Source organism: Phasianus colchicus, chromosome 21 (assembly GCF_987193195.1).
Source record: "Phasianus colchicus chromosome 21, bPhaCol1.hap1.1, whole genome shotgun sequence".
Classification (NCBI taxonomy): domain Eukaryota; kingdom Metazoa; phylum Chordata; class Aves; order Galliformes; family Phasianidae; genus Phasianus; species Phasianus colchicus.
The window spans coordinates 9,774,172-9,801,987 of record NC_143456.1 but is presented as its reverse complement, the minus strand read 5'-3'; the positions used below and the strand labels follow the sequence as shown (position 1 = coordinate 9,801,987).

The 27,816-nt window shown below is 48.6% G+C and overlaps 1 protein-coding gene and 1 long non-coding RNA gene across 2 annotated transcripts; one reads left to right on the top strand and one right to left on the bottom strand.

Annotated features, from left to right (window-relative positions):
- Nucleotides 1–103: 103 nt before the first annotated feature.
- On the bottom strand, nt 104–4,445 carry LOC116227918 (uncharacterized). The gene is made up of 3 exons (XR_004166677.2): nt 4,212–4,445; nt 3,134–3,331; nt 104–770 (listed from the first exon to the last, which is right to left on the bottom strand). It is a non-coding gene; the product is annotated as an uncharacterized LOC116227918 (long non-coding RNA).
- A 118-nt stretch (nt 4,446–4,563) lies between these two features.
- On the top strand, nt 4,564–27,816 carry AKAP1 (A-kinase anchoring protein 1). The gene is made up of 11 exons (XM_031591447.2): nt 4,564–4,646; nt 16,059–17,745; nt 19,655–19,788; nt 20,895–21,021; nt 21,601–21,728; nt 22,497–22,674; nt 23,035–23,185; nt 23,831–23,898; nt 25,114–25,187; nt 25,996–26,061; nt 26,178–27,816. Exons 2-11 carry the CDS (start codon nt 16,083–16,085, stop codon nt 26,238–26,240), a joined length of 2,652 nt encoding a protein of 883 aa, XP_031447307.2. The 5' UTR covers nt 4,564–4,646; nt 16,059–16,082; the 3' UTR covers nt 26,241–27,816.

Genomic DNA, 27,816 nt, shown 5'->3' with positions numbered 1-27,816 from the left:
GTTAGTAATTGTTAACTACTACTTCTCCTTCCTGCTGTTGCGTTATGTCATTTAAAAACAAAGCTGTGTACTATAAACTTACACTGTGTATGATATCTTACTCTTTCCATTTGGGCCTCAACTTTGAAAACGTTCCCTCGATACACAGTCCTGTTCCTATGGTAAGCAAGTGTGCCAGGGTGGGCTGGAGCCCTGCTGATTCAGACACAGCTGGTAAGCTTAGACAGAAATGGTAGGAGCCTGGTTTCAGGTAACTGTTGTTCCTCCCATCTTCTCCTCATGTATGTACTTTGCCTTTTTTTGAAGTAAAATGTAAATTCAACCTGCTTCAAGTTGTTTGAAGGTCATTCACTTAAGGGAGTTGGTATATTCTGGAATCCTTTCTCTGTTTCTTGGAACACAGATTTGGATGGGTTTGAAATTGAGATTTGAAAAGCTGTTTTTCCTTGGGAAAATGAGAACCAACTGCCTTGGGATTTGTCTTTCCAGACAAATGTGCTCCTGTGTGGGTGTGAACTTGCACGGTTTTGAATAGCAGCAGAACTGTCTGTGGATAACTGAGGACAGAATGTGGACAGAATAAAGCTAGCTCCTTGTCGTGAATTTCATGTCACTTCAGTAAGATTATTATAATTGAAAGAATCAGACTTTTAAATGTAAATTCAGTATTTTAATAAAACAGCTGCTTGGCCTTTAAAGAACATATCAGTATAATTTGTCTATTTGGGCTTTTCTAGCTTAAAAGCTTCAAGTTCCAACTGTCAGGCAACCTTTATGACCAAAAAAAAAAAAAAAAAAATTATTTTAGGTGAATACTTTTCTACCAAAAATGTGTAAGTACTTATATGCTGCCTTTATGAACCATAACTAGTTGAGTATCTTCTATAGGAGTACGTTTTCTTTACTTCAGAGGAAACGTGCATTAATCTGTATCAGAAATAGCAGCACTGTGTGTAAAGAGGAGCCCTAAGAGGTATTTCCTGAGCCATGCTAAGTGACTGCTGCTAAAAATGCTGACATTCTTCTTTTGGACAGTTAACCTTCTCTGTTACTTGTGGTACAGAATGAAAGGGAAGTTATTTTAGCTCAGTCTTTATGCAGTTGAACAACTCTACACAAGGGAAAAAAGTGGCATCCTCAGAGCAACCATTTCTCTATTTGGAAATAACTTCAGAATCCCTGCCCAGCTGGCACCAATATGCCAGAACATTTTACAAAGGAAAAAAAAAAGTCTAAATTCAGAACTTCTTCGATGAAAGGGTACAAATTTTGTTCTAGAGTTAAATAAGGGTAAAACTGTACAAGAAGGAAAACTGCAATTGTTAAAACTGCTGTAAACACCTGGAATAAGACTGACCTGTAGTGAGAGTAGCTAATTCCTAAACACTAAGCTGTCTCTGGCCAGCATAAATATTTCCAAATGGCTCTGATTGGAATAACAAGTCTTTTCAATATTCACACTTCAGACAGCCCAGATGTTTCGTAAGAAATTGTAGTTCTCTTTAACGATGTCAGACTTTATTGTGAATGCTAAAAAACAACAGAAGTTGCACAGGTGTAACAATTGAAAGCCCATTTCAGAAGCTGGTGGGGTGCCAGCACTGAGGGCAACTTTGGCATTGAGCTGAATCTGACACCTCTGAATGGTAACACTGCTGTGAGGATCAGCCTCATCTCAGGCTGCTTCACAGCTGTGCGCAGCTGGTTTAAGGAAACACAGCAGATAAAAGCAAAGTGGCCGTTCTGTTTATCACAGCACACTGCTTCGAGGGCTGGGGGAGAGATGTCCTGTTCTTTGCCCCACTTTGCTGACCCCAGGGTTCCTCAGAGCCATTTGTTAAAGTGACCAAATGCTGTCATGGGCAAACTGCTACATCTGAGAAACACCCGTGTGCACGAAATGTAGTAAGTCTGGTCCTTAGCATCCTACCACAGCACTGAGTTCTGCTGCAAGTTGGTCACTTCTGTGATTGTTAAATGCTTATTTTTCTTTCCTCCCTTTAAGTCCATCTGGATTGGTAAAGTAGGCAGAAAACACATTGACCTAAGTAAGTATATCATGCTCAGCACAGCACCATGGAACTGAGCTAAAACTCTTCTTGCTGTGAAGAATGCTATTGACTATTTCCTACCAGAGCAATAATGTTCTGTTCCTACCAGTAGAATTTAAGATTTGTGTGTGAATCCTAAGCATCTTGGAACACTAGTTTCTTTGCTGGTATTATTAACAAGTTCTCAGGTGAAAATAAATCCCGGCGTTGTGTGGGTAGAGAGCGTAGAATAAAGTCTCCCATGATGTAACTTGTTAAAACAAGTACAGCTTTGCTGCTCAACACAACAATGAAGAAGTTCAACAGCTGCATTTTAAGGTACAGTCAAATGATAGCATTATAGTGATGACTAGACGACTAAGTGTGTTTAAGAAGCTCCCACTGAACTTTTAAACTGTTGATTTTTTTTTCATAGCACACTGTCCTTTAGAAAAATGACAAAGATCTGCTCTGCAGCTTCTGCTCCTGACTAATATGCTCAGAGAATGAATTTTGTGCAGAGCTGGATGCTCAGCAGAATGGCTTTGTTGAGCTGTACAAGAATTGCTCATCCAGACCGTGGCACTAAAGAGGGAGGTAAGTGAAGTGACTGTGTCCTGAAGAGGCAGATCAGAGACAGGCCTGACTGGAGCTGAGTTTTCCAAGCCCTTGTTTATTAATTCAGTACTTGTGGTTAAGGTAAGATGCTAGGTGAGGGTTGCAGTGACTGCCTCTACCTCTTCACCTGTCCTGGCTTCTGTTCTCCGTAACTTAATTTGCACTCTGTGAAGTGCATTCACTTGCTGGCTGCGTCCTCCCGCTCCCTGCGGTATCAGCCGGGGTTCTTTCCCCTTTTTACTGGTTCTTCCAGCTCTTCTCACAGTGAGAGCATGTGCAGAGTTCTACAGTGTGTAAAACCCACCCAACTGTCTACAGACATGACTGAACGTGGGCCAGAGATGGCACAGAGTGGCAGTGAGCCAAAGGGGAGCCTGCTTCAGAGCAATGCAAAGCACACAAAGGAGTAAAGGCCTCACCGTACGAACACAGGTGAGGCCGGGGGTTGGCAGGGGCAGGATAGCAAAACAAGGGAAGAAACTTACATGTCTGCTCCAAACATTTGGCTCCTGAGTTTCTGTGAGCTGAATTACTGCTCATGGATAAAGGAGGGGCTGTCACCAGCTCCGTGTCTCCTGTCCTTTGGAAAGCTGGCTGGGATCTCTTTCTCCAGGTGTGATTCTTCTCTGGTCCCTTTCCAGCCAGGGTGGTCATTGGTTTTCACTGCTGGTCTCACCTGGTTCCTGGAAAAGGAAAAATTACTGCTGCTCCCTTTGTAACTGCAGCTGACAGCCAGCTGTGCTGCTCTGCACCAGAGCAACAAGCAGCCAGCACTGCTGACCAACAGTGTGGGTTCAGGGAGATGAAACCAGGCTCACACTGAAAGCCAGGATCCTGCTGTCACACTCCAACAACAAATCAAATACCCTGCAAAGCAATTCTGCAAGTACCATTCTGTTGGCCTTCTCACTTTTCAGTTCTGTTTGAGATGCTACTGGGCACGCCTGCAATTCGCAGCAAAGGCAGAGGTAAAAAACAAAACAAACCAGGAGTAAATTGGCCTTGAGGCTGCTGACATAACTCGCCCATCCTTTTCTCATTTTCAGTCCTTTTTGCTTTGTTCGGTGCCAATTCTTCTTGCCAGGGACATTTGTTTGCTTTTTAAGCCGTGGCGGCAGCTGAGCCAGGCGGCCAGGAGGCGTTTCCTGCTCATGAAATTCATTGAGAACGTGACTGTGAGACAGCAGCGGGTATCCACTGGTAGCTGTCAGCTTTATCTGGCGCGTCGTTATGCTCAGCAGCATCACACGGATTTGGTTTCCCTGCAGCACAGCCCGGGACTTCAGCTGACCGAGGAGCTCGGCTCTGTGCCGCACACAGACGGACGCAGCTTTGTGTCCCCGCAGCTCAAACGTTTACGTTACACACGCGCCCTCGTGACCCTCGGTAAAGGAAACCTCTCCCCATCAGGCGCCGCAAATGCGCGCAGCACCGCGCCGCCCCAGAGCTTTTCCTCGCGGCGCACCGACAGCTCGACAGCGCCGAGCCGCGCAGCGCTGCGAGGAGCCGCCGCTTCCCGCTGAAACGAAAGCGAAGCGCCCACGGCCCGCAGCGCGGCGTTACCCGCCCCGGCGCGCGCCTTTCCGCCCAGCACGCAGAGGCCGCGGTCGCGCTCCGCCGGCTCGTGCTCCGCGTCCGTGCTGCTCCGCGTCCGTGCTCCGGAACGTCCCCACGGCTCCGGGAGCCGCGCCGCGAACCGCCGGGCGGAGCGCTGGAGCGGCGAATGGCGGCGGGCAGGGGCGGGGCCGCGACCCTCCGCGTGCCGGGGCGGAGGGGCGCCCCTTGGGTGCCGGCGGGACGCGGTGCGCAGGCGCGGCGGTCCCGGCGCTGCTCTCGCGAGAGGGGCGTGGCGCGCGGGCGGGGCGCGGTGCCGTGCATGTCCCAGCGCGGCGGCCCGGCCGGGCGGCACGTGGGTCGGCGCGGGCGGGGGGCGGCGGGTGGGACCGGGACCGGCTCGGGCACCGGCGCCGGGAGGGGCAGCGCCGCGCCGGACCGTCCGTAAGTACCGCGCGCGGCCGGGCCCGGATCCCTTCATCCTCGCGGCCCTCCGTCCCGGGCTGCCAGCCTTCGGCCGCGGGCCCGGCGCTTCTGCCGCTCCGCTCCGCTGGTGCCGGGGGTTCCGCGCCCGCCGCCCGCCCTGCGCGCAGCCGCTCGTTGCGCTCCGGGGGCCGCGGAGGGTCCCGCGTGGCCGCGCCCAGCCCAAGGTCAGTGCCATCGGCCCGGCCTGGAGGTCACCCGGCGGCACCGAGCGGGACGGCGGGAGCCGCTCGGGGCCGCTCCGCTCCGGCTCCGCACGGCGGCCCCCACCGAGGCGGCGGGGCCTGGCTGCGCTGCGGGCGTTCCCGATGGGAGCAGCCGCCGCCCGGTGCAACGCGTGCTTCTGCTCGTGGGCTCGTTTGTTTGCTCGCACGCCGCGCGGTCCGCTCTCGGGAGCGCAGCGGTTGCGTTCCGGCGCGTCGCTGCTCGCTGAGCTGCACTCGAACGGTCCCGCGCTGCTCCCCCGCCCCGTAACGAAGGAAGGTCCCGTTTACCGGGCAGGGCTGTGCCGCCTTCCGGAGCTGTGTGATGTCCCGACGCGGAGCTGGGAGCGCGGCGCGGTGCGGGCACCCTGCGGAGGCGTTCCGCCGCGGTAGGAACCGAGCGGGAGCTGCGCCCGCCGCGGCGGTCCATCTGTCGGGCAGCTGGCGGGGCGCAGCGCGGCTGCTCGCTGTTTCCAGGGCCGTGCGCTGCCTCGCGCCCGGGAGCGTTATCAGAGCCGCCGTGGACTTTGAGCTGAAAGGAAATGGCTCGTTGCTGGGGAAAGTTGTAGCAAGAGAAGCTAACTTTATTTTTCTCGTGTTTACTTTGTCTGTGAATGATCTACTGAGCATGTGCCGGGAGGGAGGCCGGGCCGGGAGCCGTGGAGCTGCGCTGGGCTCCGCCCGCCCCTCTGCCGGAGCTCCCCGTGGGACGCAGTTCGGCGCTGAGCCTCCGCTGTCTCTTATGAGCTTCCTGGGTGCCGGATGAAGCAGTGCCGTGCCTGGCACCGGCTGATGTCTGTCTGTGATTCCTTCGGCATGAAGGTAGCGCGGCTTCTTTCTGCGCACCTTCGTTTCACAGCTTCATTCTTGTTTGATTGGTTTGCTTGCATGTGCTGCCTACTGTGCTGAAGGAAACTCGAGTTTTAGTAAGTGAAAGGGAGACAAAACCTGTAGGACTCAAACTGTGCTTGACACTCAATAGAAGCTGCCTTAATGCGTCACTTGCACAGCCTGTACTGCTCACCCAGCACCTGCTGCTTGCAGTGGTTTGTAGAGCTGAAGGACTCCCAGCAGCTCTCACGAGGCTCTGCAGCGCCTGTGCCATGGGGCTACGGGCTGGTGGCTGTCAGATGTGAAACAGCTGATGATGGTGGGGATCTGTATGGGACAGTGCTGCAGGAACCCATTTTTGTACGCTCTGGTGGCTGTTCCTTATTTAGGTTTGCTCCTGTTAGTCATGCCAAGCTCAGATACCCACTGGAGGAACTGCATTCCTTAAAGCTCTGGAGATGCATTGGGGTGCTTGCATAGAGAGCTTCCCTCTCTTTCATCAGCTGCCTCGAAAGCCTTGGGGTAAAGGTAGCTGCTCCCCAGCGCGGGGGTGAGGCAGCAGGAATTCCCCTCACCAAACAGTGTGAGGAGCGGTACCTGAGGGTCGGACCCGCTCTGTGGGCTCTGATCCTCTCAGGTTCTCCTGGGAGTCAGTGCCAGCAGTGTGAGGGCTGCTGCCAAAGCTGCTCTACACCAAGAGCCATCAGCTGCTGTGTTGAGACTCAAGTTCACTTTGGAAGCTCTGTAGGCTGACTTGAGGCATATTCAAGAGCGAGTGTGTTTGTGCCGTAGCAGAGCTACGTGAGGAGCATGATGCTCTAGAAGCAACGTGCTCTGCTTCGTGCAGAATGGCCCAGGTTGGGAGGGACCTCAAGGATCATGAAGCTCCATCCCCCCCGCCACAGGACTCTTGTGGGTCTATGGCTCTTCTCTTTCGTGTGTGCTTAACTGCTGTGAAAAAATTATTTTGGATATTTCTAGTGTCCAGAGGGACGGTGAGCTCAGGATTGGTATCCCCAGGTGCCCTTAGAACATCTCTAAGTCATTAAAAACCATTAATTACTTCTAATTATGTAATATTTCAGATCTAATGACTGCCCTTTCTAAAATCCTGATCTTTAACTGCAGTGCTTCTGTGGAACACTTCACACAAATGGTTGGTAAAACCTGAAGCTGCCAACTTCAGCTGCTTTGAGGTGTCTGCAGGATGCTGTGCTGCTCAGCACGTGCTGCGCTGCTGGAAGGTCAGGCTGTTGGGTTTGTTCCTTGCAGGGGTTGCAGGAGGTGGTGTTTCCCTGTCAGTCACTGCTTTTGCACATGATCTCCTCAGCTGTTCCCCTGCTTTGTTGCTGACCAGCACGTGGTGGCCCCATGTGTTGCTCTTAGCAGAGGTGAGCTAAGAGGGAGAATTGAAGAGATTGTTTAAATTGTTCTTCAGCAAACAAATCTGTGCTTGTAGACCTTGAAGAGGTCCTGGGGGGAACTGCCTGTGACCTCTGCTGCCACCTGGCAATGAGGATGAGAAACTTCCCATGTGCTCTAGCTGGTTTGGGCTCCGTGGGTATAAATAGCAGCAGACCCTAGCAAGAGCTCATGGTCTGTGTGTGCCTCTTGTACCAGGGCTTCAGCTGTGCTTGAGGATGTATCAGTGGCTTGGAAGCCTGAAGTCTCTGGAACAAGAATTGGAGAGAAAAATCTCTCCATAAAACTCAAGGGTGTGATCCTGTATTTTTTTCCCCTTTCCTTAATGAGGAGCCTCTTCTGTTTGTGAGCTTGGGATTTGTTCCATTTCCTGTTGAATTGTGGGGATAAGTGTGGTGTTCAGGGTTGCAGGAAAGAAGTTTGCACATCCCAACTCCAAAATATTTTAAAGGAACAGCATACAGCGTCCTGCTTGCTGGCTGGAAAAAGGGATGGGCAGCGCGTGTGCAGCTTGGGCTGCAGGAAGGTCGGTCTGTGTGCTGCCTCCAGCAGTGGACTGAAGTCTGGGGGAGCCGTCCTGTGCCTGAGAACAGCCCCCAGCACAGCTGGGGCGAGGGCTTGTAGCTGCTCCTGTAATATAGATCAAAGCAAAGCTCGTCTCTCTGATTAGGTCTCAAGTATGCTGTGTAACTTCTTGTAGCAAGCTTAGTAATGCATAAAAGTCATCTTCCTGCTTGTTCTAAGTGTTGTGCTGAAACCTTTGCTGTTCCTTCCCAGCGTAGGTGAACGTGGAGAGCTTTTTTCAACAGATGTTCAATATCCTTCTTCCATGCACTTCTGAGGTTTATTTGCAGCGAGCTGAGCCCTCGGCACGCAGTTTCCTGCTGAGCAACACCACCTCTTGCTGTTCTGTTTTAGCCCAGGTTTTGTTTTGAGAAGCACTCTGTCAAGGCCTTGTTGTGGTGAGCGCTATCAGTGCTGTGGTGTCAACCTTTCCGCTCTGTCTCCTTGAAAACTCAGGTCTGTTTGTTGCGCGGTGTGCGGAGCACAGCGGAAGCCTTTGGTTAGTTTAGTCTCTGCTCCTGGGTGTTGTGCGTGCCTGGGTTTTGGAAATCAGAGTGTGTGCCAGGCATTTTACTTCACTGATTGCTTAGATTTTCAACTGCAAGCTGCGCTTGCAGTGGACGTTAATGTTGCCCTTAGCAAAGGCTGAGTTTTATATTGATATAGAAGCAAACACAAGGCATGTATGCATTGAATGTGTTTGTTGTGAAGTTCAGGGAAGTCATTTCCAAGCTGCGTAACGATGCAGAAAGAAGGAATGATGCTAAAAATCCTTTTTTTTAATGATTATAATATGTCAGTAGATTATAAAGGTAATAAAAGCAGCTTTGCCTGTACTACCAAGGAGTGATTCTCTTCAGCATTTTATGAAAAATGCTTCTGAAAACATTGAGTCGCCCTGGTGCAATGCAGGCCGTGCAGCGGGGACACGGCGTGGCTGTGCTGGCTGCTGCCCACTGCCCACCTGGAGGTGAGTCCCAGCAGGCAGGAGGGCATCAGCACGGCCGGCTGTGTGACTGTGGAGTGGCAGGAGCAGAGAGTGGTCCCTGGGCAGCAGGGAGTGGTGCTGCTCCCAGCGGGGATATCTGTGACAAGGCTGGGTGGCTCTGAATCTCCGCTGTATAAAGCAGGGTGATAATGGAAAGGTTGTGGCCAGTGTGCTAAACTTCTGGCTTGCTCGAAGCAAAAGAGCGTTTGGTCTGGTTCTGCTTCAGAAGCAGACTCAAGCTGGCAAACTTCCTCAAATGTTTGAGGAATAGATGAGAAAGATGAAGCTGGTACTGATGAAGTGGTACAGAAGCTGTTTACCTTTCTGTTTACCTTACCTTTAACAGAAAGGTTTACCTTTACCTTTCTATCCAGTTGACCTTGGCCTTCTCTGTGATGGGGGGCTCCCAGCGAGTCACCAGCGTGGCTGAGGAAACTGAATTATGAAACGAGGGAGCAGGAAGGTAGTAAGGTACCAAGTGCAGTAAGGGGCTTGATAATCTGATAGGGTTAATGTTAATTACGTAGAGTAACCTGTGGCTTATTGCATAGCGGGTGGCATCAGCTCAGGGCCTTGCATTAATCTGCGCAGCAGCGCAGGCAGGGAGGGCTGCTGGGTCTGGGTGGTTGCGTATGCATGGGCTGCTTGGTGCTTTCTGAGACGTCTGCAAAAAAACCATACAGTTTGGCAAAACTGATACTTTCACTGTAAACCTCAGCTTGTGATTATGTCCATACAGGTGGCTCTGAGACCTGCTTTGGGCCGTGAAGTGATGCTGCTGGAGCTGAACAGCTCTGCTGGTCCGATCTCAGGCTCCTTGACGGGGCAGAGGCCACAGATGAAGAGTTGTAGAATGAAGCAGTGATAAAGTTGGGCCATAAGCACAGCAGCTTCAGCTGCAGAGGAAGGGAGTGAGCTATTGTAGGAACATCAGTGGGGCTGATTACACCAAAAGCAGTCTTTATCTCTGAGATAAAAGCAGCCTGGTGTTGGTGTTTCATGTTCCAGAGCTCTAGTTTAGCTCTACAACAACCAGCTTTTTCAGCCTCTTGTTTGTCATAATAACCCCTCTGCAGCTAGCACTCGTTGGTTTTTTAGAACTTGAAGATTGTAGAGTGGCTTTGTTAATAGTTTCCATCTGTAGGAGAGACAGCTTTGTGAGCTGTGCAGCTGGTAAAGGGAGGTATTGCCTCCGGAGCATCCCCTGTGTCCCGGTGCTGGTGTTAGTGGCAGGAATTGCTGCAGAACTCTTCACTTTAATTAAGTACAGAGAAACTCACCTGTTCACTTTTTTTTTTTTTTTTAAGTACATACCATCTTGTCTGAGATCTGCCTGCCTGGCTCCTACCTGCCGTCAGCTCCTTGCTGCTTCTGAGTCACATCTCCTGAGCTCTCAGCTCTGGGTGGTGGATGTTCTTTCTGAATGGTACGCTGCCCTGGGAGGAGAGGGTGGGACAGGCAGGAGTCTGAAATGTCCTGCGGTGCCCCAGGTGGGTGACACAAGGCTGGTGGTCTGGGGATGTGGCAGATGGCTGCGGCTTCACGGCCCGTCCTGTGAGCTTCATGTTGGGCAGCACTCACTGCAGCCTGACCTGCAGCCTCCCGTGGAGGCATTTGGGCACCGGAGGTGGCAGCTTGTGTTTGCCACCTCTGGGCTGTTCCTATGCAGCACTTCCTCTGTTCTTACTTCCAGTTCTTTAGGTTTTTGTCTGCTCTTGTTCATCTGCCTCTTATGAGGCAGAGCGTGTGCTGCAGGTTATTTTTAGTATGGAAAGTTTTAAGAGGCAGTGTAGCTTTAGCTAAGGCAGCCTTGCCCAGTGTTCTTTCACCCAGATAGTATTCATTTCCCATCTGCTGTATCGCTAACTGCAGGGCTTGCAGGGAGGCATCCCAGCCTTGCTGGGAAAGCCATACTTCCAATAGAGCTGCCTGGTAAGGGTGGTACTGAGCTCCGGCTGTGTCCCATCCTGCTGGTGGGCTCTGGCTGGGGGACCAGGCGGTGGGACAGTGCCCCCAGTGCACCTTCCTGTGCTCCAGGGATGGCTGCGCTCTCCTCTTGGGCCTTAGGAATGAGCTGTCTGGCTTCCCTTGCAAAGCTCGTCCTGCAAACATTTCTGGCCTTATAAGGATGCGTGCACTGGAGGATTGCTTGGCCTGGCTGGAGAAGCAAGGTAGCTTAAAGCTACTCTGGGACCCTATTGCGAGCCACTGGAATGAGCTGACTGTCCCCAGCTTTTTCTTTTTTTTTTTTTTTTTTTAAGGTAGGTGAGCATGTGTGCCCATCCTTGTCCTTATCTCCCAGGTCCTCGCCAGGAGTTCTCCATAAATCAGGTCAGAATGTGACCTGGATTGCTGCCTTCCCTGCTGTCCTGACCCCTTCCGAGGGCAGCGCTCAGCGCGGAGCAGCGCCGTGTGGAGCTGCAGCCGGGCCTTGGTGAAGTTCAGAGCGGACTGCTGAGATGCCGATGGTGGGAGCTCTGTTGTGTGATGGCTCCTCTTGGTGCAGGCAGGACAGACCCAGGCAGGAGTGCTTGGTGCTGGCACGCTGATCTGAGCTGAGGCTCTGGAGCTGCTGAGCTTCCCCCACAGGCTCCTCCCGCTGTGAGGGCTGCAGACCAGGCCCCTCCATTCTGGCAGTGCTCGGGCCCTGTGACTTGACAAGCTGCCATCTCGTGCCCTGCTGCTGCTGGGGGAGGCTGCGGCGCTCAACCCCGTGTGTGTAAATGTCCCATTGCCCCGTGTGCCCAAACGGTCAGATGAGCAATGGCGAGAGGACTCTGTCACTCTGGAACATGTTGGAAAATGGATGTGGCTTTAGGAACTCTTTCAGAGAAGATGGAGGTGTATGTCTGTACATCCTCACACCTTCCACAGCCCGGTCCAGCAGAGCATCCTTTGCTCAGCTGCTTGCAGCCAGGGTCCCCCTGACAGCTGCCAGCCCAGTGTGGGGCATCCATGGCCCCCTGTCTGTGGCAGAGCATCACTGGGAGCAGCACGCAGCGCTTGCTGAAATGAGTCCAATGGCAAGCCAGAAATGAAACGGGCTCCCAAGGAGCACTCAGCCCAAGCGCCAATTCCCTTTGATTTAAATATCACAGAAGAGCAAAGATCTTTATCTTAAATGATTGTACTGTTCAAAATAACTCTTGGAAGTGTTCTGTCTGCCAGGCTGGGACAGGCCCGACCCCGTAGGGTATCCTGCTGCTCTCTGCTGCACTGCAGAGGTGTGTGGGACTGTTGTGTGTGTGGTTGATGCAGCTCCATAGGGATGGATCATAATGGGACAGTCTGCATGGGGGAGCTTGCTGGGAATGGGCTTCTGTGAGCTACTTTAATTTGAGTTTGTGGTATGAGACAGCTTGTGGGGTGGTTCTGCATTAATTATGACAGACTTAAGTGGACAGCAGATGAGCAGCAGCAGTGGCTCACAATGTCCCATTGTGCTGCAGGGGACGCACGCAAACCTTTTGTCTTAGCAGTGTGCAGACTTTCCAGTGACCAAGTTCAAAAACAAACTGCAACAAAAAAAAACCCTTCCAAACAAAATCCAAATTAGTGCACAAAACTGTGTTGTTTTTTCCCCTCGGTTCCAAATCCAAAGCACACTAACCAAAACATTATTCTCAGCCATGAGCTCTGCTGCCTGACTGCAAGGAGGTAACTCCTGCAGAACGGATCAGAACTGCCCAGTGCACGCAGCTTCCACTTCTGCACAGAACAACGTAAAAGCCTCGTTCATGAGGTACAGGAGGCGTTACTGGGTTTCTTAAATCGTATCTGCACTGAACCAGGAGCTGAGGCTCGTGACTGAGCCAGCTCAGCTAAGGTTGTGAGTGTGGCTGGAGGAACAGGTGTGAAAAGTGCACTGAATACTGGCTTGTCTGGGACCTGAACGCTCAGAGCTAGAGGGAGGCATGTTTTTGTTCCCCAGCTCCTTGTGAAGACTGGGAGGGTTGTACTTGGAAATTGCAGTTGGAACACTTGCTCTGATAATCGTTTTTTTTCAGTGGAGACAGACTAAGCATAGTCTACAGGCTGCCTTACTGTTTTTTCTTCCCTAAGAAATGTTATGCTTCTCAAAAGGAACTAGATAATACGCTTTTAGTGGGTGGCTCCCGCTTCTGTGGCTGCTACCTCCTGAGAAAACAGGTCTTATTTGTGTCACTCATTGGTAAAAGTCGTGGCCCGGTTGGAGAAAAGTCTGTTGTATGTGGGTATTGTCAGGCATGTCGTGTTTTGCTTTAATTCCTGCTCAGAGAAAATGTAAAAATGTAACGAGTGCTCTGCCGCAAGGCTGCTGTGGGGGGCAGGCAGCGGTTTGGGTTTTGTTCCAGCTTTCCTTAAGGAAAGGCACATCAGTCCTGCCCTGCAGTGCGGGATGGTGACCAGGGAGTGTGATGGCAGAGCAAGAGTGTGGGCCAAGCCTCAGCCCAAAGTGCAGGAGAGGCCTCCCTGTCTGCAGCAGTGCTGGAAGCAGGGTGGCCCAGTGAGGCCACACAGTGTGCACAGTTCTGCAGGTCTGCTGCTGTAACACCCTGGAAGTGCCGGGGCTCCTGGTAGGTGTGATGTCCCTGCCGGGCAGCTGGTGCACCCAGCTGGGCTGTGGGGAGGTGTGCATTGGAGCAGTGCTGGCAAAGAATAGGGCAGCTACTCCGAAAATCCCTGGTGTGGACCCTCCTGTCTTCAGGGAGCAGCGGGGACATGGGTGCAAGTGCCATGACCAGCCTGAGAGCAGGGAGTGCACGAGCCACCTGTGTGACCTGGACACTTGTTAATGTGGTGGACTTGATTCACAGTGATGTCTGTCTTTATCCAAGCAGCATGCTGATACAAAGAAGAAGCAAAGTGCTGTGTGCCATCTTGCTTACTGCTCTATTTATAGACATGAAAGCGTGCTCCAAAGTTGCTTCAGTGCTTCAAAAACCCACAGAACCCCTTTTAACAAAGGCTGAAACTGCAATTAAGAGGTTCAGCATGTTAGAAATGTGTTGTGTCCTGGATTCTGGTCATAGCATGAACACAACTGGGCGGTGAGCAATGTGGGAGGATGATGTGCTGTGCTGGGCCCTGGAGGGCTGCATGCTCATGGTGCAGCCCTGGTTGTGCTGTCCCTGCATTAGAGCTTCACATGTGATGAGGAGCTGCTGCTGAGGCATTGAGCGTGCATCCCTTTGCTGGCAGTCCCTTTGCAGATGGGTAGATATGTTTCCAAATTTTACAGCATCTTTCCAAAAGTGTGTGCAAAGACTGAAGCTCTGAACTCATGATGTTGTGTTCTTGGACACCTGCTGAGTATTAAGAGGCCTTTGTTGCTGGCAGTGAAGGCAGGATACTCCATCTATCAGTACTTGTCTCCAGCTGACACAAAGCCTACACATCTTGAGTGGTGACCCTGGGTGGAACAGCCCTGAATGTAGTCTCTTCCTGTCTGCCTGTTAATAGTGGCAGGAAGACTGATTTAGATAGCGTAGGAAAGCTTTGAGACCATCCTGTTGCCCACCATAATGCCCCAGGAGCCGTGTGCCTTTGCAGGATGTATGCAGCTTAAACCCAGGCAGAGTTCCCATGGTGTTAGATGCACTCAAGGCTGCTTTGCTTGTTCTCCCTCTGTTGAATTGTGAGATTGAAGCAACTGAAATAACAACTGTCAGTCTTACTTTGCTCCTCTTGAAGGGGGGCAAGGTTCATTTTTTCAGTTAGAGTGGTAGGATGATTCCTGTTGAAAGGCTTCACAGGACGAGCAGTGGGATCCTTCTAACACGAATAAAAGAGCTGCTGCCCTGGTGACACAGAACCCTCTGCTGGAGCACCCACCTGCTGCCTTCAAGAAGGCAGCGGAAGGCCTGGAGGCCCCTTGCCCTGTGGGGTGGTGGTGGCTTTCTGACTCATCAGTGCATGGCAAGCTGGGGATTCGGCTGCTCTGTGTGTTCAGAGCTTGTTTTACCTGGCTGAGCACTGTATGTACTTCTCAGGGCCCAGAAGGCATGCTAGGACTGGCTTACTTGCATCCAATAGCTACCTCTGCAGGCTCTCGGGTGCTTTGTGGATCCTTGGCGTGCTGCTGTCTCTGTAGCCTGAATTCCTTGGGGTTATCTCTGCCTGCAGGCCTTCCTGTTCTACACTGGTCATGTAGTCACACAGAAGCTTGCAAATGTTGTTGGTCTGTCTCAGTCACTAAACGGCTGAGGTCGGGCTGCAGAGACATCCCAGACACTTGTGGATCGGAGCCCGTCCTGCAGGGCTTTCTGTTACGGGATCCCTGGCATCGTTCTGCAGCAGGCAGAGTAACTCTCTCCTGCCCGTGTTGTCCTCTCTGCTCGGATGTGTGGTCGCATCCAGCCGGTCTTGTGACACCTGTTGGCTTGGGGGTTGCTTTTTCCAGAGAAGGGAACTTGCCTGTCTTAGCGCTGTAACCTGATTTAGTGCTGCGGTTCTCCCTTTATATAGCTCTGTTCTTTTAGCAGAAACCACACTGCGGACAGATGGGCAATAAGAACAGTGTCAGCCCTCCCATCTGCTTAGCTTGCAAATCCAGTGATTGATGTGTGGCGTGGAGGGGTCTGCAAGTTCTGAGTGGACTTACTGCCCCTTTGTTCTCAATGAATACCCATCCTGTGGTGGTAATAGCTAGATAAGAGGAAGGGTAGGGTGTTTTTTTTTTTTTTATAGCTGTGTTGGGCTTCCAGTAGAAAGTGTGAAATCTGTCAAGGCACTTCTGGCTATTGCAGACCCTTGCGTCATCATGAGGGGGCAAGTGCTCCTTGTTCAGGAATGCCTTTGCTTTGTTCATAAATCAATGGAGTAGCTGCATAGTGCTCTTCTGCACTTCCAGAAGTGCTGCCTTGGGCTGTGTGCCATGTGCTGCCCTCCTGCAGTGATGTGGGTGAGGAGGTTTGTGAAGCAGTTCTCCTTTGTTTTCTCAAATGTAGTAAGTCGCTGGTGTTTGTCAGCCTATAAAATGCTCTTGAGAACGTGATGCTGTCCTCAAAGCAGAGAGCTGGGGAGACCTGTGGTGTATCAAGTCTGAGTTGCTGAATGCTTGCAATATGGCTGTGCTGGGAACTCGGCCTGGTGCAGGAGAAATGTGCTGTTGGGATGCTGCCCTGTGTGCAGTGCTGACCCACGAAGGCAAGACAGGAGAAAGAACCTGAAGGTGTTGGCCAGGATAAATGTACTGGTGAAAGCTGTCCAGATATCCCTACTGCTAGGTGAGGGTTGTGTTGCTAGGTCTGCTGATCGAGCAGAGACGTGAATTTAAAGCAGCTGGAAAGCAGCCCTGTTCTGCTAATAGAAACAGCTCAAGGTATTTGTGAAACTTCTCATTGCCTTTTCTGTATTTTAATACCATTTTTATTCCCTTTCTAGGATTAATTGCTGAGGCTTTGTAAAATGGCTTTACGCTTTCGCACTTTCTTCCCGTATGCCATACCTGGAGTGCTGGCACTTCTTGGCTGCTGGTGGATCTATTCCCATAGAAAAAAGCATCCAAGCAATCGTAACAGACAAGCAATAGCTATTGTGGAAAAGAAGCAGAAAGAACTGCCAGAGAATGATTCACCGCCCAAAACAGAAGCATGTGTTCCTCAAAGACTGCCTCTCTCCCCAGAAGAGGAACGCCCAGAGAATGAAACCTCGACCTCCCTGCTGCCAGCAGGGCTGATGACGCCCTCTCTTACGCGTCAGACTCACGAGAGGTTAGATTTCTCACGGGACCTTTCAGCCCCAGCAATAAGGACAACTCAGCCCAGCACCATTGAGGACGACAGTGAAAAACTAGAAATTAAAGGTTCTCAAGATGAAAGCAGCGTCCCTGCTTGTGTTTCTCTCCCTCTGATCTCAAAGAGCGCTAAGTGTCGCAGTGGTGCTGCAGTCAGCCCTGAAGAGGATTCAGGCTCTAGTGCAAACCAAGCTAAGTGCCCATCAGCATCGGTGGTGCTGACACAAGGGTCTTTGGGAATCACGGAGGAGATCAGCAATGCAGAGCAGTCAGATGAGTCTTCATTTAAGCCCCCTAAGGAAAGCCAGATGCCAGAAATTGCGCTGTCAGATACTGGCTGTGTGACAGCCCTTCACTTGGGATTGGAGAAGGAAGCCGATACCCCGCAAGCCCTTCTCACTAATGAAGTTGTATCGAGTCACCAGGATTCTGCAGTTAGGATGTTATCAGACAGTTTGGAGTCTGCCTGTTTGGAGCAATCTAGGGAAGAAAAGACATCTGAGTCGAATGATGGTATTGTACCTGTGTGTCAGGGGGAGGACACGCATGCAAAAGGAAACGAATTGGAGAGAGAGAGGATCAGAGGAGTGAGTTTGGACAAGGAGGAAGTTGAGAAAATCGAGCAAGTAGCAATACAAATAATTTCCAAGGTCATTTTGGCAGCAACTGAGGAAGTGCTGTCTGGTTCTGTAAGCGATGTGTCCAGTCGGATCTGCCAGGCTGCAGCCAGCCGAGTCGAGAGACCTCAGGAGAGAGCAAGCACTGTTTCTTCTGATCAGCTGCTTGTAGCAGAAGCTGGAGAAGTGGATGAGAACACAGCTCTTACGAGCGATGCTGCGGTACCAACGTCCCTGCCAACAAAGGAACATGATCAGTGTGTGACATATTCCAGCTGTTTAGCACTTGGTCATTTATCTAGCCCGGTTCAGGGAGACGCACAAGACCACCAGGAAAAGAACTGTGTGCACAGTGAGTCCCAGAGAGTTGATAGGACTCTTGTGGCAAGCCATGGAGGATCACTGGGAAAGTCACGCTTGGTTATGGAGGACTCTGGGTGCAGCACAGGTGCATCTGAAGGTGGGACAAGTGTGGAGGACCCATTGCAGAACACAGTGCTGTCTGTTGCATCAGGCCAGCATTCGGACTTACTGAGCACATCTGCAACCCAAGACACATCTGCTGAGCAGAGCTCAGAACCAAGTGAAAAACCTCCTACCCCGAAGCTACCTGAAGACAGCAAAGTGCCATACAGTAATGGGACGCTGAAAGAAGACGGTTCAGATTCACGCCATGAGGGTAACTGGGCAGCAGAGGTGGATGGAGATCACTCAGGAGGTAAAGGGTTTGTAAAGCTTCCAACAAAACACGGGGAATAAACATTTCATGGGCAGCAACACCTTTCTTCACAACACATTCAGATAATTCCTTTTTCTGTTTAAATTTTCCCCAGCAGATGAATATTCAGCCTTCTTATTCAGATGGGTATCCCAAGTGTTAGCTGGATGCTCAACATACCATTGAATCACAGGGTTCTGTGATGTGTTGCAAAGGGATGAACGGGGTGATTCCCTTCCAGCACATTGCTTGCTGTCTAAAGCGAAGCGTGTGAGTGTCCCCATGAAATGGTGTGACTGGATGTAGGTCAGGCATTGAACACCTTACTGGTTTGAAACTTGCTAATGCAAATGGTTTCTGCTCCAGTTCAGGTAACATCTAGTAAGCAGTGAGTTCTTATCTCCATTTGTGGGCTGCTTCTGACGAGAGCCTGTAGGGCAGGCTTCTGAGGTGCTGCTGGTGAACCAGCGAAGTGCTCTAATAAATCCTGATAAAATCAGTTGGTTGGAGACCAATTACCCTGAAGCCTTTTTTGCTTGGAAGTGTAGGTGCACGCCAAGAATTCTCAACAGGCAGCAATGCTTGTGGAGATCCTCCATCTGTCTCTGTATTGTTTTTGCCTTCTAGATCCTGGATGATGTATGCCTCACAGAATACAAAACTGTCTGAGCAAATGTTGACCCATGTGACCTTGGGGATGGGTGTTAAAATCCTTTAGGATCCTGTGGCGCCAACAGCTCTTAATGACAGGATGTCTTTTGTAATCACTGCATAGTAGGGTTGCTGCTTGTTGCAAGACAAGGGTTGAGTCTGCCAAGAATTAAGGATTAAACCCACAAAACATCTTCACTAGTGAGAATAACTATGGGAAGAGAATGGTTGTGCCTTGCTGCCAGTGCTGATGTGATGGGAAGATGTAAGAACGAGTTGGGAGCCCGCTGATAAATAACAAAAGCTGAAAGCTCTGTGCTAAAGCTGAAGGCTGGGGAGGAAGGATACAGCAGGTAAAGTTGTTAATGTGACTGCTGGAGAAGAGGTCCTACAGCTGACCTTCACACCCTGGCTGTGGGATTTCAATCCTCCTCCTTGTCTGGGGAGTCTGGCAAGCAGCTGTGCTGTTTGTCTTTGACTCTCTTGGCATCTGTGCTGTCTTACTAGTTGAGATGTAGCAAATGTAAAGTAGCTGTTCAATTACTTTTCTTTTTGGTCTTGTACTGGATGGTCTTCATGTTCCTGTGCGTTACTCTGCACGAAGGATCAACTTTGTGATACACTAATCTGAAGGAGACTGTTTTTCCCCTTCCCAAGGGAAACCTTGATATCGACAGATGGTTTGGGGACAAACCACAGCTCAGCTTTGGTGCTGTGTTTCTTCAGGCATATGAGATATTAAGGCAGGAGGCAGTTTGGGTGTGCTCAGGATTCACTGTGCATTCCTCCTGTGCGGGCAGGAATGTGATATGAGGCAGACAAATAGGTTGTGTGTCCCTCCCTGCAAGGAGCCCTGTATAAGCCGTGGGGAAAATGCAGAGTATCTTTCCACAGCAGTAGCTGTGTGTTGATGCTAACGTAGCTCCCATTCAGCTGATAGTGGTGACTTTAGTGTCCTGTCTCTGTGTAAGGTGTCACCCTGTTCGAAGGACTCGTGCTGAACTCTAGCATCCTACTGTTGTGTTCCCAGAGGTACTCAGGTTCCTCTCCAGGAACAAAAGGAAACAGTTTAGACTGTGTGACAGGGTTTGATCTGTACAGAAATGCTGCAGAACTCAGTACAGGAGCGTGTCACATGAATATACATAAGAAAAGCTCAACCTAATCTCTCTGCAAGATGACGTGTTCTTATGGCCTTGTGTCTGGCAGCTGGGTGGATTGTGGCAGTAATGGGAATGCTGGTGTGTGTGTTTTGTAGGTTCGGATGTAAATAGCATGGATTCTGTGGACAGTGGCTGTGCCCTGGGGAAGACAGAGACCCGCCAGAACTCTAAGCCAGGAGGAGAATCCAGCAAGTCCGACCTCACTATCTGGGAAATCGAGGTTCCAAAGGTAACCAGCCACCAGCCCATCGTGCTTCTTGCCCTGCCCTACATAGCGATCTTCTGGTTCTTGCGGTCTGGTAGTGGCTCAGTGCCACCCCAAGGAGATCGACAAATAAACAAGGATTTAAGCATTTAGCTCCTGTTGCAACTGATCAGGAGTGAAGAGCCTGTACACAGCTGTAACCAAGAGGCACGTAAGGTCTATACCCAGGGTAATGTCGGGCGTTCAAGTCTTTACTCCCCATTATCTTCCACCCCAGCCTGTTACTGTGCTGCTTCACAAGTGTTTTCACAATGGCTTGAGAGTACAAGGTTATTAAGAGCAGGTGAGGATTTATTTTTCGCTGTATAGGAGAATTATGTTTTAACAGCCTGCCTAAACCCCTCACAAACAGAATGCTGATCTGAGCTGTTCTGTGGAGCGGCTTGCATCTGTTATTATAAAGAGCTTTCTTTTGAATTTGAGAGAGTGGGTATGGTTTCGTGGACTGCGTTCATCCCTTTTTTCCTACTTCGTGTATGCAGTCACCCATGGCTACTGTACACATCGCTGCCCTTGCAGTTCTGCTCCTCAGCAGACCTAGATGCTGACAGTCAGTGAAGTGAAACAGCAGCTCTGTCAGGATAAGCATGCTGCTGCCTTGAGTGCAAACTGCACAGTTGCTCCAGAACTGTATGGTCCAGCACGTGATAGCCTGATTTACTCCCTTTCTAATCTAATTAGCTTGTGTTAAAACTGACACATGTTTTATTCAAAATATAAAGTAGTATGTTGAATACAGTCCCCTAAAAATAAAAATACGTCCAGACTGGGAGGAGATGTTCTTTCACTGCTGTAGGAAGGCAGTAGCCTTTATCACATTTATTTTTGTTTTCATGGGTTTTTTGCAAGATGTGAAGATGTCAAAACAATCAGTTCCCGCTGATCAATACCTGTACAAACTGCCTTACCTTACTGCAGACAAACAGAACTGGTCCAGTGTTGCTTTGTACTCATCCTGCCTGGCCCTTTGTGCTCTGGGAAATGGGAGCGTGGGTGAAAGTAGGCATGGAGAGCAGCATTGTTTGATCTGTTTCTCTTCCTGACTGTTGCTTTCTTATCTCTTTTTAAAGCATTTAGTTGGCCGCTTGATTGGCAAACAAGGGAGGTATGTGAGCTTCCTGAAGCAAACATCTGGTGCCAAAATTTATATCTCAACACTACCTTATTCCCACGACTTCCAAATCTGCCACATTGAAGGTAAGATGTGTCTATTCATGGTCTAATACCTGGCTTGTGGGTTGTAATTAGATGGGCAAGGAATTTAAAACAGTTTTACAGGCTTAATGAGTCCAGTGCTCTACAAAACTTTTCTGCTCTCAGACAGTGCTGTTACAATAAAGGTGTATACCAAGTCACCTGTATCTGAGTGTGTGAGCTCTCTATTTTAGAGGTGAGAGTGCAGTTTAACGTCCTCATCTGCTGTAGTTTGTAACCGGTATCTTTGGAGGATCACTTAGTGTTGAGAGAAGAGCTAGGGGACGTGCACTGACAAATGGACTCTGACTGTGTGGGAGTTGGACTTAAACGTGGCTGAGAAAATCTACTAGTACTCTGGGAAATAGGTCACCATCAGGCTAAAGCTGTTGAAGTGAAGGCCTGGCAACCTGAGTTGCTTACGATGGCCCCAGCATCAGATTTAATGGTCAATCTATTAATTTTCTAGAAATTGTTGATGTAGCCTAGGAAGTTCTTGTAGGTGTATTGCTTCACATAGGATACATGTATGTCCCCAGAATATCTCTACAACAGATTTTATGCTGGACTTCTGTCTTCCAGGTTCCCAGCATCACGTAGAAAAAGCACTGAGCCTTATTGGCAAGAAGTTCAAAGAGCTGAGTCTCACCAACATCTATGCTCCACCTCCACCATCATTGGCACTTCATTCCCTCCCTATGACTTCCTGGGTAAGCCCTGGTTTGCTGGCTCTGGTGGCATTATGATACCTAACTGCATTTGGAGAATGCTGACGCCTTAACATTTCATAGAATAATTTTTTTGCTTTTTTTGCTGCTTTTGCTGCAAGGTACTTGGAAATACTGCTTGCATTGGGCATCTAGAATCTGTACAGTACCTGTGCACATAACTGTCTCTGTGGATGTGAAGACAGGCTTTGTTCAGGAAGACTAAATTTAGTAAAGTTAAAGGCACTTCTGGTGTATTTTGAGCAGACTAATGCTTTGTGTTCTGGGAAGTTGCCCAGCACAGCAGCTTTCTGGTATGTAGGGCAAACTAACTTCTAAAACAACCTCTGTGACAAATCCTAGACAGCCCCTGCAGAGATTGCCTTGATGTTAAAAATCCTGTGGGCAAGGCATCCTTGGAAGTTGTACAGCATCGATAGTGCAGCATGACTTGACCTACATCATTGCTGACTCTCTAATCTTTTGTGTAGTAAATCCCACAGCTGTTCTGTGCTAATAATCTTTCTGTGCACAAGATGGGCCCCTTCCCAGATGTGATTTCCTTTAGTGTGGAGTAATGCTGGGTATTTTTCTGGTTCTGTTCCAAAGCAGCCTTTGGAAGCCAACTACCAGAATGTCAATGTTCTCCCACTGGTGGCTGTTAGCTTTAGGAGTTGCTCATAGAACAAAGAATTAAACAGTGTCTCTAAATGCAACTGAAGCTTATGTGACAGTCAAAGCTGATGCATATTTCTCTCCTTCCTGTGGTAGTTGATGCTCCCAGATGGAGTCACTGTAGAAGTGGTTGTGGCTAACCAAGTCAATGCAGGACACATGTTTCTACAGCAGCATACACACCCCACTTTCCATGTCCTGCGTAGCCTGGACCAGCAGATGTATGTCTGCTATTCTCAACCTGGAATTCCAACCCTGCCAACGCCTGTGGAAGGTAAGTGACTTGGACATGATGTGAAGTGGAGGGTGCATCACAGGGAAGGAGTAATCAGCACTTGCTTTCCTTGTTGGAGACAGCAGACCTTGCTACTAGTGACCAGAGGCTGGAACAGAAGTGAATATCTGCGTAGAACAGCATTATAGTGGCTGAGATTTAGTGGTAAAATGCATATCTCTGGTTTCACCTGCAGGCTTTATGTGCTGGGGATGTGAGAGCTGTTGAGAGAAAATAAAAGCAACATAAGAAATGCTGTTGACTCCTTGTAAATAACTGTGCAGTACTGCTAACGTGTGAAAGTTTTCCAGAAATCTATTAATGCTGAGCCTCTCTTCTCTGTGCTCTTATTCTTTGCAGTTGGTATTATTTGTGCTGCTCCAGGCCTGGATGGGGCATGGTGGCGGGCACAAGTTGTTGGCTACTTCAAAGACAGTGGTGAAGTGGAGATCAGATACGTCGACTATGGAGGATATGAGAGAGTGAAGATTGACACACTCAGACAAATCAGGTCTGCAGCTCCTCTTCCACAGCCCGAGGCAATATCTGGCTTCAGTCTGCATCAAAAGCATCCATCTAGTTTGAAACACTTCTCTGCTGAAGTGGGAGATGGTTAAATGGTTTGTCCCAGCAGTGGGTGTGGACTTCTTGGGTGCGTGGTAAACCCTTGCAGTTTCTTTTCTCTTCCTTCAAAAAAGCCATGTGACTTCTGCCACTTCAGCTTGGAAACTGAACAAAAGGATGCCTTCCAGAGTCAGTACCATTATTAATGGTATGTTAATGTACTGTTAATTGATGAGGTAGGACTAAAATTCAGATTCTGTATGCTCCATACCCATTGGCTGGGAATGCTGCATACAAGTTAAATACTTAATTGTTTTAGAAAGAGGGCCCAACAGCCTGGAGGTAAGAAGCATAGGCTGCCACGGAGCTGATATTTGCTTGGAGCTCAAACTGACTTGGCCTGTTAAGCAGGTAGTTTATTGCTTCTAGTTAGGTTGTTGGTGGAATAGGTTGATTTTTTTTTTTTTTTCTTTTGGCCATTGTATGTTATAAACTGAGTTCCTATTAGAGCAGTTGATTAATCAATATCACCTAAAGAATACAGAAGCGATTTGAAGTCATGTTCTTATTTTGATCTGATTCTCTTCTTAAGGTCTGATTTTGTAACACTACCTTTCCAAGGAGCAGAAGTTTTACTAGACAACGTGGTGCCACTTCCAGGTAATGGAGCTCTTGAGCTACCATTCGTGTTCCTCCTGCAGGTTTAAATGCACACCAGCTGTGTGCAAGCAGTGATTGTCTAAACTTGTCCCTCCTATTGCAAGTGCAGCCTCTGAAGTGATGAGATCAAGGATTGGAAAAATTATATTTTATTATTCTGGATCTGCTAGTATGACACAATCTGTCTTACCTAAGAGGAAGATAATAAATATCTAGGCTTTTTTTCTGTATAGAGGAGAGAATGAGTTACTGTCATAAACAGCAGTGTGGCAGGATGTAACTGAAGCAGCTGTAATGATTCTGCTGCCTTCTGACATAGTGTAGCCGTAAATGCAGACTTGGTTTTCAGTCTGCTAGACAAATACCAGATATTTTCCTGCTGAAAAGACTGATGTACACATTCTGCCTAGAAAAGACAGCCCTCCAAGCGCTCTGATGTCAGTTGCTGCCTAGAAATGCTTGCTGTGTTTTCAGTTGTTTCTTCTCCCCCCCTTATTCTGGAAGTGCAGGGAATTCCTTTGTTTCTGGAGATCATCTCAAGATGGGGAATACAAAGAGGAAACTTTATTTTGTAACCTCTAGATAGGAAATGAGCAACTTTCTTCCAAAATGGAAACACTTCTGTCCTGTCTCATCTTTCCTGAGTAGATTTTAACTTCATTGGCTGGGCCACGAGAGCTTCCTGTTGCATGATGTGTGTGGAGTTAGCAGCAGTACCCCGTCAGCTGTGCATGTTGTGAGATTTGGGCTGCCAGTGCTTGCAGAGTGCGTTTGGCACCATTCGAGTACCAGCCAGCCAGTGGGACAAATGTCTCAGAGCTTCTATATATAGCATTGCATGCTGCAGGGTCAGGAAAGGCCTGAGGCTCCTGAGCTTAGTTCATTAAGGATCAAAATATTAATGACAGAGGTACTGCAAAAGAACATTTCTGTCTTTAAAGCTTCCTAATTTATCAACCGCTTATGTTCACGTTAACTTAGCAAGTGGCTTTGAAAAGCATTTCATCCTCTCCCTTCAGCAACACAGCAGGCATAATACTTGTGATCTCCAGCTTAATAGACTGGTTTCAGCAAATGCCTGCAGCAGCAGTAGGTGAGGATTCTCTCTGGCCTAGCTTATGTGGGAGGTCAGACAAGATTAGGTTAATGGTGCCTTCTGGACTTTAAAGCCTGTGAATATCTCACTTGTTTTCTCCTGTTCTTTTCTTTCCAAAGATGAGGATCACTTTTCATCAGAAGCTGACGCTGCTGTTAGTGAGATGACCAGAGGGGCAGCACTGCTGGCGCAGGTACGTGAGAGCTGTCTGGAAAAGACTTGCTGATGATTTTACTGCTGCTGTTATCCTCTCTACCCCTAGTACAGTGTGTGTATTAATCAGAAACAAAGTCCAGAACCTGTAAGCCTGGCTGCTGGGCAAGATTCTTTTTGAGAAGCCTCAGCTCTTGAGAATAGGCTTGTGTAGCAATCTTGTATAGCGTCACCACTGCATGGGACTGTGTGCCTCTAAGAGATGCGCAAAGAAAGGAGCAAGAATTCCCTTTTGTCAGCTGATGCAGATGGTGAGGGTGGATGCAGGAATGGGCTTATGGAGCCAAAGTGGACTCTTATGCAGCAGATTAAGCACTGCGCTGCCCTGCCAGCGTGGAGTGTTCTTGCCACACTGATATACAAGATGTGGCCTGTGGCTGGTTACAGAGAGAAGAAGGGCTTCTGGTGGAGCTCACAGGCTTCCATGCACAGCGCTAGGTCTTACTGAAGGGGACTTTACCTCTTTTGAAGTGCTTCTCCATAGTGGCTGTAATTATCCATGTAAATGAATTGAAAGGAGATGAGCAGGAAGCTTGATAGTGTTTGTGATAGCTTTATAGCTTCCTTTGGCTTAGCACAGTGCTTAAAGGCATCAGTAATTCTGGCAAGGGCAAAGATTTGAGCAAATAAAGTAAACTTGCCAGCAGTGCCTCAGCTGTGTGGCGGCAGCAGCTGTTTCCTCTGGTCTGCACATGGGTTGAGGAACTGAGTATCATGCAGTGAATAACACCAGCTTTGCATCTGTCATGGATGAGACCAAATTGCTGCACACTATTTTCTGTTTCCAGGTCACGAATTACGACAGTGCAACAGGTCTGCCACTGATACAGTTGTGGAGTATGATGGGAGATGAGGTATGCTACCATACTGTTGTTTAACTTCTTTCAGTTTGATTATGCACACTGCTGATTCAGAACTTGGCCTTTCTTGTTAGTGGTTTATTCATCTTTCTTTTTTCCCCTTTCTTCAGGTGGTGTCAATAAACAGAACTCTGGTGGAAAGAGGATTTGCTCAGTGGGTTGACAACTACTAGCGGTGTCCTAGATGCCTCGACAACTTTTTCCTAATGGGGAAAAAAAAAATCCTGTTTTGCACTGTTACAATTCGGTTTGGCAACCTCTTACAGAACATCTGTTTACACCTGCCTGCAGAGTTTTGTGGTCCATTGAAAACCGTTTTGCTCAACTGTTACCATTTCACTAGAAACACATACCTCATCTCAGTGACAGGCAGGGTGTTAAAAGCCATAACGAGAGACACTGTAGCTTTAAGGCAAAAAGTCCTGCCTGGCCTCTACTTAGAAGGCAAAAGCCTTTGAAATCCTGGGGCTTGCTTGAAGCTACCAGATGCCCCTGAAATGTTAGCTGTGGCTATGTTTGTGTTGAAGATGTATAGAACCCCATGAAGTTGGTGTCTGCTTCTCCTGGAAGTTACAGTGGTTGTCCTTTTTATTTTTTAAACAGGCTCTGCCTGTGAAATTAATGAATGTTATTAAGGAATTTAATGTTCAGTTATGGATTTTTCTATATTGTGCCACTGACGTGCATAAATTGCATTCATCTTTTATCTTCTTGATGCCAGGAGGTTGATGAGCTGCATTTGTTGCCCATACTGTGACACGTCTCACTGCGATCATGCTTTTTATGCTTGATATGCTTACGGAAGAAATGCTTGAAGTGCAGGATACATTACCACTACAGTTTTGCTCAGAAATATCATGTATTTAAAGAAAAGAACTGATTGCCAAGCCTAATTGTAATTTGTATTTTTCTAGCTGTGCAAGTCTGTAAATATATATAAAAACATTGTAATATTTTGTACAAGAAAAACACTGGAAACAAAGGGAACTTTACAGAAACTTTTTCACACCAAAATGTCCTATGTAGGTAGAGCTGGTTTGGAGTGCGTTAGGGTAGCCAACGTATTTGGAGCATCTGGAGATGGGAGTGTTTCTGCTGTATGTATACAGGATTAGCATTCCCTTAGGTTGCTGTCTGGTTTGAATTGTGATCACTGCATTCTTTGCTATGTTGCTGTACAGACCTGTTAAAAAAAAAAAAAAAAAGTAACAATTTGGCATTAATATTGCAGTGGTGTTCTCTCTCACAGTTTTTTTTTGTTTTGTTTTTTTTGCTCCTTTTTAGATTTATTTGTATCACAAACTTACAACATTTTTTGCCCAAGTAATTTAAGCTGACTTAATGCTCTTAAGCACATGCCCTCTAATGTATATCACTTTAGATACGTATTGAGTCGGGATTTATTGCTGATGGAGAAAATACTTGCCAGGCAAATGATGTAGTCAGGGCCTCCCAGGTTTTTTCAGGTGGATTCCAAGGTGTCTTTACATCCAATGAGCTCATGTGTCAGTACATTGCACGTTTGGATAACTGCCTACAGAAGCATTTGGTCCAGTCCCTCTGTTATGATTATTATATCCTTTCTTGAATTTTCTCCTATTTGGCGCTTATGATTTAATGTTCATATTTGCAATAATTTCCAACGGAAACTAAATTTGGTAATTCAGTTAAATCTATAAAACATATATCCTTTTGGAATGTTTCTTTCCATTTCAATTAAAGCTCAAATTTTAAGCCGTCTTAATCAAA

Coding starts and splice junctions, on each gene's coding strand:
- AKAP1 (XM_031591447.2), top strand. CDS start 16,083: ATGGCTTTACGCTTTCGCACTTTCTTCCCGTATGCCATACCTGGAGTG. Junction 17,746..19,654: donor GGATGGAGATCACTCAGGAG/GTAAAGGGTTTG, acceptor TGTGTTTTGTAG/GTTCGGATGTAAATAGCATG. Junction 26,062..26,177: donor GGAGTATGATGGGAGATGAG/GTATGCTACCAT, acceptor CCCTTTCTTCAG/GTGGTGTCAATAAACAGAAC.